Source organism: Schistocerca piceifrons, chromosome 8 (assembly GCF_021461385.2).
Source record: "Schistocerca piceifrons isolate TAMUIC-IGC-003096 chromosome 8, iqSchPice1.1, whole genome shotgun sequence".
Lineage (NCBI taxonomy): Eukaryota > Metazoa > Arthropoda > Insecta > Orthoptera > Acrididae > Schistocerca > Schistocerca piceifrons.
Window position 1 is genome coordinate 110077024 of NC_060145.1, and position 14351 is coordinate 110091374.

Sequence of the window (14351 nt, forward strand, 5' to 3'; positions counted from 1 at the left end):
CTTTCACACGTGGCTCTGCCTTTGATCGTGTACACCTTCCGGGTTACAGGACTGGAGTAGGTGGTGGTGGGAGGGTGCATGGGACAGGTTTTGCATCGGGGGCGGTTACAAGGATAGGAGCCAGAAGGTAGGGAAGGTGGTTTGGGGATTTCATAGGGATGAACTAACAGGTTACGAAGGTTAAGTGTACGGCGGAAAGACACTCTTGGCGGAGTGGGGAGGATTTCATGAAGGATGGATCTCATTTCAGGGCAGGATTTGAGGAAGTCGTATCCCTGCTGGAGAGCCACATTCAGAGTCTGGTCCAGTCCCGGAAAGTATCCTGTCACAAGTGGGGCACTTTTGTGGTTCTTCTGTGGGGGATTCTGGGTTTGAGGGGATGAGGAAGTGGCTCTGGTTATTTGCTTCTGTACCAGGTCGGGAAGGTAGTTGCGGGATGCGAAAGCTGTTGTCAGGTTGTTTGTGTAATGATTCAGGGATTCCGGACTGGAGCAGATTCGTTTGCCACGAAGACCTAGGCTGTAGGGAAGGGACCGTTTGATGTGGAATGGGTGGCAGCTGTCATAATGGAGGTACTGTTGCTTGTTGGTGGGTTTGATGTGGACGGACGTGTGAAGTTGGCCATTGGACAGGTGGAGGTCAACGTCAAGGAAAGTGGCATGGGATTTGGAGTAGGACCAGGTGAATCTGATGGAACCAAAGGAGTTGAGGTTGGAGAGGAAATTCTGGAGTTCTTCTTCACTGTGAGTCCAGATCATGAAGATGTCATCAATAAATCTGTACCAAACTTTGGGTTGGCAGACTTGGGTAACCAAGAAGGCTTCCTCTAAGCGACCCATGAATAGGATGGCGTATGAGGGGGCGATCCTGGTACCCATGGCTGTTCCCTTTAATTGTTGGTATGTCTGGCCTTCAAAAGTGAAGAAGTTGTGGGTCAGGATGAAGCTGGCTAAGGTAACGAGGAAAGAGGTATTAGGTAGGGTGGCAGGTGATTGGCGTGAAAGGAAATGCTCCATCGCAGCGAGGCCCTGGACGTGCGGAATATTTGTGTATAAGGACGTGGCATCAATGGTTACAAGTATGGTTTCCGGGGGTAACAGACTGGGTAAGGATTCCAGGCGTTCAAGGAAGTGGTTGGTGTCTTTGATGAAGGATGGGAGACTGCATGTAATGGGTTGAAGGTGTTGATCTACGTAGGCAGAGATACGTTCTGTGGGGGCTTGGTAACCAGCTACAATGGGGCGGCCAGGATGATTGGGTTTGTGGATTTTAGGAAGAAGGTAGAAGGTAGGGGTGCGGGGTGTCGGTGGGGTCAGGAGGTTGATGGAGTCAGGTGAAAGGTTTTGCAGGGGGCCTAAGGTTCTGAGGATTCCTTGAAGCTCCGCCTGGACATCGGGAATGGGGTTACCTTGGCAAACTTTGTATGTGGTGTTGTCTGAAAGCTGACGCAGTGCCTCAGCCACATACTCCCGACGATCAAGTACCACGGTCGTGGAACCCTAGTCCGCCGGAAGAATGACGATGGATCGGTCAGCCTTCAGATCACGGATAGCCTGGGCTTTAGCAGTGGTGATGTTGGGTGTAGGATTAAGGTTTTTTAAGAAGGACTGAGATGCAAGGCTGGAAGTCAGAAATTCCTGGAAGGTTTGGAGAGGGTGATTTTGAGGAAGAGGAGGTGGGTCCCGCTGTGACGGAGGACGGAACTGTTCCAGGCAGGGTTCAATTTGGATGGTGTCTTGGGGAGTCGGATCATTAGGAGTAGGATCAGGATCATTTTTCTTCGTGGCAAAGTGATACTTCCAGCAGAGAGTACGAGTGTAGGACAGTAAATCTTTGACGAAGGCTGTTTGGTTGAATCTGGGAGTGGGGCTGAAGGTGAGGCCTTTGGATAGGACAGAGGTTTCGGATTGGGAGAGAGGTTTGGAGGAAAGGTTAACTACTGAATTAGGGTGTTGTGGTTCCAGATTGTGTTGATCGGAATTTTGAGGTTTTGGAAGGAGTGGAGCTGGAAGTGGGAGATTGAGTAGATGGGAGAGACTGGGTTTGTGTGCAATGAGATGAGGTTGAGGTTTGCTGGAAAGGTTGTGAAGGGTGAGTGAGTTGCCTTTCCGGAGGTGGGAAACCAGGAGATTGGATAGTTTTTTGAGGTGGAGGGTGGCATGCTGTTCTAATTTACGGTTGGCCTGTAGGAGGATGCTCTGAACAGCCGGTGTGGATGTGGGAGAGAAAAGATTAAGGACTTTTATTAAGGATAGGACTTGACGGGTGTGTTCATTGGCTGAGTTGATGTGTAGGTGAAGGATTAGGTGGGTGAGGGTAATGGATTGTTCAGTTTGGAACTGGTATAGGGACTGACGGAAGGAAGGGTTGCAGCCAGAGATGGGAACTTTAAGTGTGAGGCCTTTGGGGGTGATGCCAAATGTCAGACAAGCCTGAGAAAATAGAATATGGGAGTGTAATCTGGCTAGGGCGAAGGCATGTTTGCGGAGGGAATGTAAATAAAACTTAAAGGGGTCATTGTGGGGGTGTTGTGAGGGTGACATGGTATTAGAAGGTGGAAAGTGTAACATGAGGTGAAATGAAAATGAAAATAAAAATATATGGGGAGAGATAAAGGTGAACCGGAAAGTAACTGGAGATCTGGAATGAAAAAAGGCGAAAAGGTGTTGGTTACAGCTGGGCTATGTTGGACTTGGGTTGATAGACAACGATGTGCATAAAGGTTAGGTGGTTGTGTTGCCGCCAAAACACGTTAAAGGACGGAGAAATTCGGGAAAATTTCGAAAAAACTGCGTGTAGTATATTAAAAGGAGTGGTATTGTGGTGGCAGATTATGAAAATGAGGCTAACAATTGTCTGACGAAGAAATAATGACGCTAAAACCTATGGGAAGCGGCTAAAAATTATAAGTGATGTGGGAAAAACGGAAATGGAAATAAAGCGAAAGTTATTAGAACTGGCCGAAATGGTTGTTTAAAAGGTGAAAGGAGCTGTTTGTGAACTAGAAACGGTGGATATTATAGCGGCGGTAGTGCTGAAAGCGGCAAAAAAATTTTTTTGGTTATGGTTTGGAAGTGGGTTACGTATTATTTAGTATATATAGGCGGGATAAAATAGTATAGCAGATTACGGAAAAAAGGAGAAGGTGAATACAAAGTGAAACTACTGGCAAAAACAGAAAGAGGAAAATAAGACGACAGAAAATATTTCGAAATGCAACAGTGACAATAACAAACGTAATTGTTGGATTCAAATTAATGATATCAATATAATAGAGGGAAACATTCCACGTGGGAAAAATTATATATAAGAAAACAAAGATGAGGTGACTTACCGAACGAAAGCGCTGGCAGGTCGATAGACACACAAACATACACACAAAACTCAAGCTTTCGCAACAAACTGTTGCCTCATCAGGAAAGAGGGAAGGAGAGGGGAAGACGAAAGGAAGTGGGTTTTAAGGGATAGGGTAAGGAGTCATTCCAATCCCGGGAGCGGAAAGACTTACCTTAGGGGGAAAAAAGGACGGGTACACACTCGCACACACACACACACATATCCATCCACACATATACAGACACAAGCAGACATATTTAAAGACAAAGAGTTTGGGCAGAGATGTCAGTCGAGGCAGAAGTGCAGAGGCAAAGATGTTGTTGAATGACAGGTGAGGTATGAGTGGCGGCAACTTGAAATTAGCGGAGATTGAGGATTGGCGGATGACGAGAAGAGAGGATATACTGAAGGGCAAGTTCCCATCTCCGGAGTTCGGATAGGTTGGTGTTGGTGGGAAGTACCCAGATAACCCGGACGGTGTAACACTGTGCCAAGATGTGCTGGCTGTGCACCAAGGCATGTTTAGCCACAGGGTGATCCTCATTACCAACAAACACTGTCTGCCTGTGTCCATTCATGCGAATGGACAGTTTGTTGCTGGTCATTCCCACATAGAATGCATCACAGTGTAGGCAGGTCAGTTGGTAAATCACGTGGGTGCTTTCACACGTGGCTCTGCCTTTGATCGTGTACACCTTCCGGGTTACAGGACTGGAGTAGGTGGTGGTGGGAGGGTGCATGGGACAGGTTTTGCATCGGGGGCGGTTACAAGGTTAGGAGCCAGAAGGTAGGGAAGGTGGTTTGGGGATTTCATAGGGATGAACTAACAGGTTACGAAGGTTAGGTGGACAGCGGAAAGACACTCTTGGTGGAGTGGGGAGGATTTCATGAAGGATGGATCTCATTTCAGGGCAGGATTTGAGGAAGTCGTATCACTTTGCCACGAAGAAAAATGATCCTAATCCTACTCCTAATGATCCGACTCCCCAAGACACCATCCAAATTGAACCCTGCCTGGAACAGTTCCGTCCTCCGTCACAGCGGGACCCACCCCCTCTTCCTCAAAATCACCCTCTCCAAACCTTCCAGGAATTTCTGACTTCCAGCCTTGCATCTCAGTCCTTCTTAAAAAACCTTAATCCTACACCCAACATCACCACTGCTAAAGCCCAGGCTATCCGTGATCTGAAGGCTGACCGATCCATCGTCATTCTTCCGGCGGACTAGGGTTCCACGACCGTGGTACTTGATCGTCGGGAGTATGTGGCTGAGGCACTGCGTCAGCTTTCAGACAACACCACATACAAAGTTTGCCAAGGTAACCCCATTCCCGATGTCCAGGCGGAGCTTCAAGGAATCCTCAGAACCTTAGGCCCCCTGCAAAACCTTTCACCTGACTCCATCAACCTCCTGACCCCACCGACACCCCGCACCCCTACCTTCTACCTTCTTCCTAAAATCCACAAACCCAATCATCCTGGCCGCCCCATTGTAGCTGGTTACCAAGCCCCCACAGAACGTATCTCTGCCTACGTAGATCAACACCTTCAACCCATTACATGCAGTCTCCCATCCTTCATCAAAGACACCAACCACTTCCTTGAACGCCTGGAATCCTTACCCAGTCTGTTACCCCCGGAAACCATACTTGTAACCATTGATGCCACGTCCTTATACACAAATATTCCGCACGTCCAGGGCCTCGCTGCGATGGAGCATTTCCTTTCACGCCGATCACCTGCCACCCTACCTAATACCTCTTTCCTCGTTACCTTAGCCAGCTTCATCCTGACCCACAACTTCTTCACTTTTGAAGGCCAGACATACCAACAATTAAAGGGAACAGCCATGGGTACCAGGATCGCCCCCTCGTACGCCATCCTATTCATGGGTCGCTTAGAGGAAGCCTTCTTGGTTACCCAAGTCTGCCAACCCAAAGTTTGGTACAGATTTATTGATGACATCTTCATGATCTGGACTCACAGTGAAGAAGAACTCCAGAATTTCCTCTCCAACCTCAACTCCTTTGGTTCCATCAGATTCACCTGGTCCTACTCCAAATCCCATGCCACTTTCCTTGACGTTGACCTCCACCTGTCCAATGGCCAACTTCACACGTCCGTCCACATCAAACCCACCAACAAGCAACAGTACCTCCATTATGACAGCTGCCACCCATTCCACATCAAACGGTCCCTTCCCTACAGCCTAGGTCTTCGTGGCAAACGAATCCGCTCCAGTCCGGAATCCCTGAATCATTACACAAACAACCTGACAACAGCTTTCGCATCCCGCAACTACCCTCCCGACCTGGTACAGAAGCAAATAACCAGAGCCACTTCCTCATCCCCTCAAACCCAGAATCCCCCACAGAAGAACCACAAAAGTGCCCCACTTGTGACAGGATACTTTCCGGGACTGGACCAGACTCTGAATGTGGCTCTCCAGCAGGGATACGACTTCCTCAAATCCTGCCCTGAAATGAGATCCATCCTTCATGAAATCCTCCCCACTCCGCCAAGAGTGTCTTTCCGCCGTCCACCTAACCTTCGTAACCTGTTAGTTCATCCCTATGAAATCCCCAAACCACCTTCCCTACCTTCTGGCTCCTATCCTTGTAACCGCCCCCGATGCAAAACCTGTCCCATGCACCCTCCCACCACCACCTACTCCAGTCCTGTAACCCGGAAGGTGTACACGATCAAAGGCAGAGCCACGTGTGAAAGCACCCACGTGATTTACCAACTGACCTGCCTACACTGTGATGCATTCTAAGTGGGAATGACCAGCAACAAACTGTCCATTCGCATGAATGGACACAGGCAGACAGTGTTTGTTGGTAATGAGGATCACCCTGTGGCTAAACATGCCTTGGTGCACAGCCAGCACATCTTGGCACAGTGTTACACCGTCCGGGTTATCTGGATACTTCCCACCAACACCAACCTATCCGAACTCCGGAGATGGGAACTTGCCCTTCAGCATATCCTTTCTTCTCGTCATCCGCCAGGCCTCAATCTCCGCTAATTTCAAGTTGCCGCCACTCATACCTCACCTGTCTTTCAACAACTTCTTTGCCTCTACACTTCTGCCTCGACTGACATCTCTGCCCAAACTCTTTGTCTTTAAATATGTCTGCTTGTGTCTGTATGTGTGGATGGATATGTGCGTGTGTGCGAGTGTATACCTGTCCTTTTTTCCCCCTAAGGTAAGTCTTTCCGCTCCCGGGATTGGAATAACTCCTTACCCTCTCCCCTAAAACCCACTTTCTTTCGTCTTCCCCTCTCCTTCCCTCTTTCCTGATGAGGCAACAGTTTGTTGCGAAAGCTTGAATTTTGTGTGTATGTTTGTGTGTCTATCGACCTGCCAGCGCTTTCGTTCGGTAAGTCACCTCATCTTTGTTTTTATATATAATTTTTCCCACGTGGAATGTTTCCCTCTATTATATTGTTAAATAATTTAGTTAGATGTGAATGTGTTGAGGTGAACTTCTTTAGCCAGTAATTTGCTATTTTATCATTTCCAGGGGCTTTCCAATTGTGTGTAGAAGTAATTGCTCGGGTGACTTCATGTTGCAAAATTATCACTTCAGGCATTTGTGGTATCATCTTGTGTGTGTCTGTTTCTGCTTGTATCCACCGTGCATGCCTGTTATGTTGTACCGGGTTTGACCATATGTTGCGCCAGAAGTGTTCAATGTCTGTTATGTTTGGTGGATTGTCTATTTTAATGTGTGTGTTATCTATTGTCTGGTAAAATTTCTTTTGGTTTGTGTTGAATGTTTGGTTTTGTTTCTTTCTATTTTCACTTTTTTTGTATCTTCTAAGTCGTTTGGCCAATGCTTGTAATTTCTGCTTCTTTTCATCTAATTGCTCTATTGCTTCTTGTTGTGAGATTTTACCTAACCTTTTTCGTTTTTTTCCTGATATTTCATTTTTTATAAATTGTGTTAGCTGTCCGATGTCTTTTCTCAGTTTTTCTATTCTGATCTGTAGCCTGTGTTGCCATGCTGGTTTTGTGGGTTTCTTCTGTGTGTTGGTTTGTTCTGATCTCTGCCTAGTGTGTATATTTAGTGTAGTGAGTGCTCCTATATAAACCAGTAGTTGTAACTCTTCCATAGTTGTATTTTCATTTATTTTGTTGTGTATGATTGTGTTGATAGTTTTTATTGTTGTTTCGACTTGTGGGTTATTTGGCGGTCTATGCAAGAATGGTCTGATGTCTGTATTTGTGTCTTTGTATTCTATATATGTCAGCTGAAATTTCTCTTCTATATCTAACACGTGTGTCTCTTCGTGTTCTATTTGTGCTTGTTCTGGTGGCTGTCTTAAGAATTCGGTTTCCTCTGATTGTTTAATTGATGCGTGTTGGTCTTTGTTTGTTTGCTCTGGGATGTTTGAGTCCATTACTGTATTTTCTTCTTCTTCTGATTGCACATTATTTTGTTCCAGTATTTGTTGTACTTGTTGTTTGATGTTTTCTAATTCTGACTGGGGTATCCTGTTATTTTTTATTATTACACGGATCTGATCAGCAAGTCGTTGTTCTGTTAAAAATTTTAATTCTGGGTATCTGGTAATAAATGTTGTGTATACTTGTGTTCTGTATCCAGTTGTGTTGGTTCCTAGGTTTGTTGCTTGGTAATAACAGAACATGAGGTGTCGATTAACTTCATCTGACCATCTCATCCTCTGTCTTTGTTTTCCTTCTAGGGTGGTTGCAGGAAGCATATCCTGCAAAACACCTCTATTTGGATTTAAATCATTTTCCAGTTGGCTAGCAGTGTCGTTACCATTGTGGGCGGGCATAGGGTTCAAGCGTCGTCCCCGACCATGACAGCGCTTGTCCGAGGCTTCTTTAGTTCTGTCCTGAACCAACTAATCACACTAAAAGGGGGGTTAGCCCTATTAGTGGTTTGTTCTTTTCGTCGCCTTTTACGACTGGCAATTATTATTATTATTATTACTATTATTATTATTATTATTAACTTTTCTGCAAAAAACCTATCAACTTCAAGCTTCTCTCATGAATATCTCCATTAACAAAGGAATAGAACTAGTAAGCGTAAGCTTCACCACCCTCTAACAATCATCTCAAAACCAAATATCTCCTTGTTCAGCATGGGTTAAATTTTGATGACTTAAATACTCTCTGGTTTCTATTTAGAATTCAGAGACCTGCATTTCAAGAATATAAAAAGTCCCGTTCATATCTGTAGTGTTAATTCTGAGACACATTATCTTCTTTTACTGTATTAGAGGAAACAAGCTCATACTAACATTAAGAGATTTATTAACAAAGCAACTTTATCACTCTCATTCATTAACTTAAATCTGCCTATTATTTCGATAAACATGTGAAAACAAACATCACTATTATTAAAGTCATGGTTAGATATGCATCTGAAGTGGCAAACAGTTGCTTAAAATCATATTGACAAAGCACACTGAGGAACAAAATATTAGTCACAAGCTGATATGAAATATTAATGCGCTTAACATACTTTTGCAGATCGAGAATACTCCAGATACCAAAATTTGACATGTCGATTTCCAACAGTAACGAAGTAACTGCCATTTTCAGCAAAGGAGACAGCCTTCACCTTTGTTGAAACTTTATTGGATGCCACTTTGATGTTGGAACGCCAGTCCCATACATTGACTATCATGTCATGTTGGGAACCAACTGAAACCACATACTTGTGGCTTGGTGAAAATGCCTGTAAGGAAACAAGTACATCTGTTAGCATTACATAAGGATGTGGCAAATTTTCTTTCAGAGACTGTATGTCATACAGTCTAGTTCTCTTCACTCTGTCACAATAATGCCTACTGACAACAGCAAACAACGTTTTAAGTATGTTTACTTCCTCTTTGCAATGTACTTTTCTTTGAGGAACAGTAAACAATATCACAAATTTGGGAAAAAAAAGGGAACTGAACTCCCTTAATGACCAATGAATGCAATTAATCCTGAATTTTGACAAAGATTAACCATGACATACAAGAGAAGGAAAGAAAATGTAGCTATTGAGGATTTCATAACAGCGGAGCTGAACTTTGCAAAACTTGTCATAGGACTATGTATGAAATATGCTAGTGGGCCAATGTAAAAAAGCAAAGCATGTTACAGTAACATACACACAAGAAGGAAAATGCACAATATTTTTATGTAATTTTTTTTTAACACCAGCAAATCTCTACATTTAAAACATGTAACAGAAAAAAAAAGAAATTCTCATAGAATCTATTTAGGATGGTGACAGCCACACCATTGTTTTACTTACCAAAAGACAGTACTCCATATGCACTGTTGCTACAATAAGTATTGAGTGAATTGGAAACCTGTAAAAGGGTGTACTAATTTTTTCCCAACAGTGTAGGTAGAATGGCCAAGAAGGAAGCTCTCCTTTTAAACAAACATTAATTAATGCCAATGTTATGAATTAAAATATATGTACATATTTCTCTCTGTGTATAAATTAGTTACTTGAATAGAATCCTTCAGTCCATGTATTATTGCATGACATGTTTCCATAACAATGTCTCAAACACATTAAGGTGAAACTGCACTTGTAAATTGCAAGTCCTCGAAAGGACTGCCACCAGCAAGGCATTGTAGAGCAACAGATAAGCACAGATGTGGAACTGCATTTCTCATTGTTTTGATAATGGGCATATGAGCTTCTGCAGAAATTTATACCTGGGGGTGGGGGGTTGCAAGAGTGTATATGAGGACACCAATGTATGGGGAGAATCAGTTCCAGTAAAGCACCCATTTTTTGTTCAACCTCATTTCTCACAAGTTTTCGTGAGTGATCTTTGACACTCCTGAGTCAACTTTTCATTCACCTATTTTTCTGCTTGCAACAAAGTACACCAATTGTCAAAAGCAGCAGTAACTTTTATCATCCAGCACTGCAAACATCTGTATTACTGCTAAATATTATTGACAATATTACTGCAAGTCTCTAGGGAGAATGTCAATAATATTGCAAAATGTTATAGTGCACTATCATTGGCTGTGTAGGGGCCGCTTTAGATCTTCATTTCAAACTTAAACCACATCATCTATGGTCCAAGATGTCTTCGGACATATATTAACGTGTGTCCAGTCCAATCAATCTTAGTTTTCAATATTATGTGTGAAGAGTATCTTCAGTGAACATTTTGTTAATAGAAACTGGTTCCAATACAACTGTATTAAGCATTTCTTTTATATCGAACTCCGTGTGTTATGTCTGTTTTTGTTTAAGACGAAGTACATGCGATATTAACACTGTCGTCTGTTAAACACAATAGATCAAAGGGTGTCACAGTGGCACCGACATCGGTGCATTCTGCTGACAACCGACAACGGTCGAAAACGTCGATCTTTTCAAATCAGTACTCCATTACGTGCGCAGTCTGAGTGCAACCTAGCCCAACGCCAAAACTTAACAGAATTTCGACAATGGTCGGCGGAATTCAGATCAGTTTCTTTCCTTCGATCGATTAGGGTTGACGTTCTCATACGCAAAACTTGGATCCAACATGAATATTTTTTGTAATCTATTATGTGAAATCGCTACTTTACTGGCAACCATGAATTTCGAACAACTTAAAAATGTAATGAGAAATAACTGAACGTCATCTTAAGTTACATGATGAGTACTCTGTGCTCGTCTAGCCGCGTCAGCCTCTTATACAGTCTGCACCAATGGCAAAATCTGTATCGGAAATCTTAGGCCTATATTATAACTTCAAAAAACTGCAAGTGAGAAAGGTAGCGCGGGTCAATCCTGATGCTTAAAGTTACTGTAGTTGATCTTTTCTGGATTGTGGTAGGTGGCCATTACCTGTCTACGAATTATTATTACTACTTACTCGTGTTTCATGCCAGTACAGTGGTGATTCTGTTATCTGAGGTAGTTTGCAAATGTGGTGTGTTCTCACTGTTCAGTGCTTTAGGTATTCCGAGTATTTTACTCTAAACTTTATGTTTGTCTTTCACACATATGCTAAACGACAGCCATTAAAGCCTAATTGGACATATGTCCGCTTTGCTGAATTTATTTGAGGCTGTGCAGACTGTTTGTAAAACTGCTCAAGAGTATGTAATAGAATGTTTATCTCTTGATCTCAAAAATTCGTAAAATTTGTCTGTTATTCCAATAAATTAGGAAAGGATGTACAGCAACGCCACTTTCTTTTCGTGATCGATATAGGCTAAGATTCTACCCTCCTTGACGAGATAAAAACTGACGAAGGAGATCGGACGCACTGTGACGTAACTGTTGGCCGATGTTATCGGGCGACATGTGGCGACGTCATCTTGGCGATCGTTGTTGTTCTACTGTGAATGCGGATTAAGTTCGCCGCGCCGAAAAGCTATTGACACTGACCGATGTCATTCGACTTCCGTCGATACAGTCAGTAAAGAACGTACACACGCTTCAAACAACCAATCAACCGACCGACCGGCAAATTGGACGTGTGTAAGCGCTAGGCCAACCAACTGAACATTTTGTCCTGTCGGGCGGTCGGTTGGGTATAAACAAGCGATCCTCACCACTTCACCTGATCCGCACAACCACTTCACCCAACAAATTGCTCGCTGAATAGCACCGTCTTGCCAACCGCCCGACACGAAGTTCGTCTTCTGAGACCGTGCGCGATATTAAACGCCGTTCACATATTGCTAACATGACAGAGCGCGAGGTGCACCAAACTTCAATGACAGAGATTCTGGAGAAATTTCAAGTTTGCAAATGTTTGTGGGACGCGTCGTGCATGATGTATAGCAAGAGATATGCAAGAAAGTACCTGTTTTTCATTTTTTAACGCAGAGACAGTAAAAGGTATATACTGCATTTTATGAATGGAAGTCCGTTGATCTTCTGTATTTCGGTTCTTAGGTTTTATTTTCGATACTTTTCGGAAATGAAATCTAACTTCCGAAACAGAATGGATATTAAGTTTATACTAGCGCGAACGGAAAAAAATGAAAAACCCGAAATACTGACAGATTAGATCTTAGATTTCACTTACGATACACACTGGAAATAAAACCTAAAAACCGAAGTATACAGTCGAATGACTTTTATTAATAAAATGTACTTGCTTCATTGTTAAAAGTGTTAAAAATTTTCAGCCTTTCGCCACCTCTTTGCTACGACGAGCAAAGCCTCATTTACGGTTCTAAAAGATGCTGAAAGATTAATTTCTTATGTACATGTCGCTGCATTTATTAGACGATACGCGCCACCAGAATTTGTGGTTTCTCTCTATCTACATTCAAAAATTCAAGAGTCTCTCAAACTTATAAAGGACATTTTTTATGCTACAGGAAAAATAAATTAAAGTTTATATGAACATATTTTGTTTTATTCATTTTGCTTTACCGTGATGTATTTCTTCAGGCAACTATAAATCATGTAGTAAGTTTCAGGCATCAGTTTAGATGTGGGATACAATTGCACTGAATCTGAGGTCCTCATAATTTCTGCAGGTGGCTAGAAACCTTCACGTACCTAACAGGCTCTCCTCGCGGATTATGGTCCCTCTCCTTTTCGTTACGAATGGTCTCACGATTCTCAGCAGTTACATAATTACAAAAATGACCGGCTCCCAGCTCCTGAAGTAAAAGAGCGAATTTCTTTCTTTGCATTACTCACTTATTTGTCACAGCATTCTCTCATATTTTGTTACCCTCGTTACCTCTAAAATAGATAAGGCTAAACACAGCTTTTGTTTGTGTCAATCCAAGCGGCATTTCGCAGAACGTAACTCGTGTTGTTGTTGTTGTTGTTGTCTTCAGTCCAAAGACTGGTTTGATGCAGCTCTCCATGCAACGTTATCCTGAGCAAGCTTCATCTCCCAGTACCTACTGCAACCTACATCCCTCTGAATCTGCTGACTATTCATCTCTTGGTCTCCCTCTATGATTTTTAACCCCCACCCCCACGCTTAACTCCAGTACTAAACTGGTGATCCCTTCATGCCTCAGATTGTGTCCTACCAACCGAGCCCTTCTTTTAGTAGGTTGTACCACAAATTTCTCTTCTCCCCAATTCTGTTCCGTAGATCCTCATTAATTACAAGCTTTATCCATCTCATCTTCAGCATTCTTCTGCAGCACTACATTTCAAAGGCTTTTATTCTCTTCTTGTCTAAACTGTTTATCGCCCATGTTTCACTTCCATACATGGCTACACTCCTTACAAATACTTTGAGAAAGGGCTTCTTGACTCTTAAATCTATACTTCAGAAACTCTTTTCTTCCTATTGCCAGTCTACATTTTATATCCTCCCTACATCGACCATCATCAGTTATTTTGCTTCCCAAATTGCAAAACTCATTAACTATAAGTGTCTCATTTCTTAATCTAACTCCCTCGGTATCCCCTGATTTAATTCAACTACATTCCATTATCCTCGTTTTGCTTTTGTTGATGTTCATCTTACATCCTCATTCAAGATACTGTCCATTCCGTTCAACTGCTCTCCCGAGTCCTCAGTCACGATATTATTGCACCTGGCCGTTATCGGAAACATGCAGTGACTTTACAGTAAACAAGTATAGAATGACTACAGAAAACACACCACACTGTCAACGCTTTCAGGTCAGCTGTACACTGAGGTGACAAAAGTCACGGGATTATCGTGTCGGACCTCCTTTTGCCTGGCATAGTGCAGCATGGCATGGACTCGACAAACCGTTGTAAGTCCGTTGCATGCTGCCTCTGTAGCCGTCCATAATTGCGAAAGTATTGCCCACACAGGATTTTTGCGCACGAACTGACCTCTCGATTATGTCCCATAAATGTTCGGTGGGATTCATCTCGGGTGAAGTGGGTGGCCAAATCATTCGCTCGAACTGTCCAGAAGTTCTACAAAACAATCGTGAAGAACTGTGTCCTGGTGCCACGTTTGGTACACGAATTCCATGGATGGCTGTAAATGGTCTGCAAGTAGCCGAACTTCACCATTTCCAGTCAATGATCCGTTCACTTGGACCAGAGGACCCAGTCCACT

At 43.2% G+C, this 14351-nt stretch overlaps 1 protein-coding gene across 1 annotated transcript in view; it reads right to left on the reverse strand.

The window, feature by feature from the left end:
- Window positions 1-14351, reverse strand: part of LOC124711196 (mitogen-activated protein kinase-binding protein 1) — a 378080-nt gene that overhangs the window by 105769 nt on the left and 257960 nt on the right. Inside the window, exon 5 of the mRNA XM_047241126.1 lies at window positions 8840-9055. Within this exon, the coding sequence (XP_047097082.1) occupies window positions 8840-9055 (216 nt within the window). The remainder of the gene's footprint in view (window positions 1-8839; window positions 9056-14351) is intronic.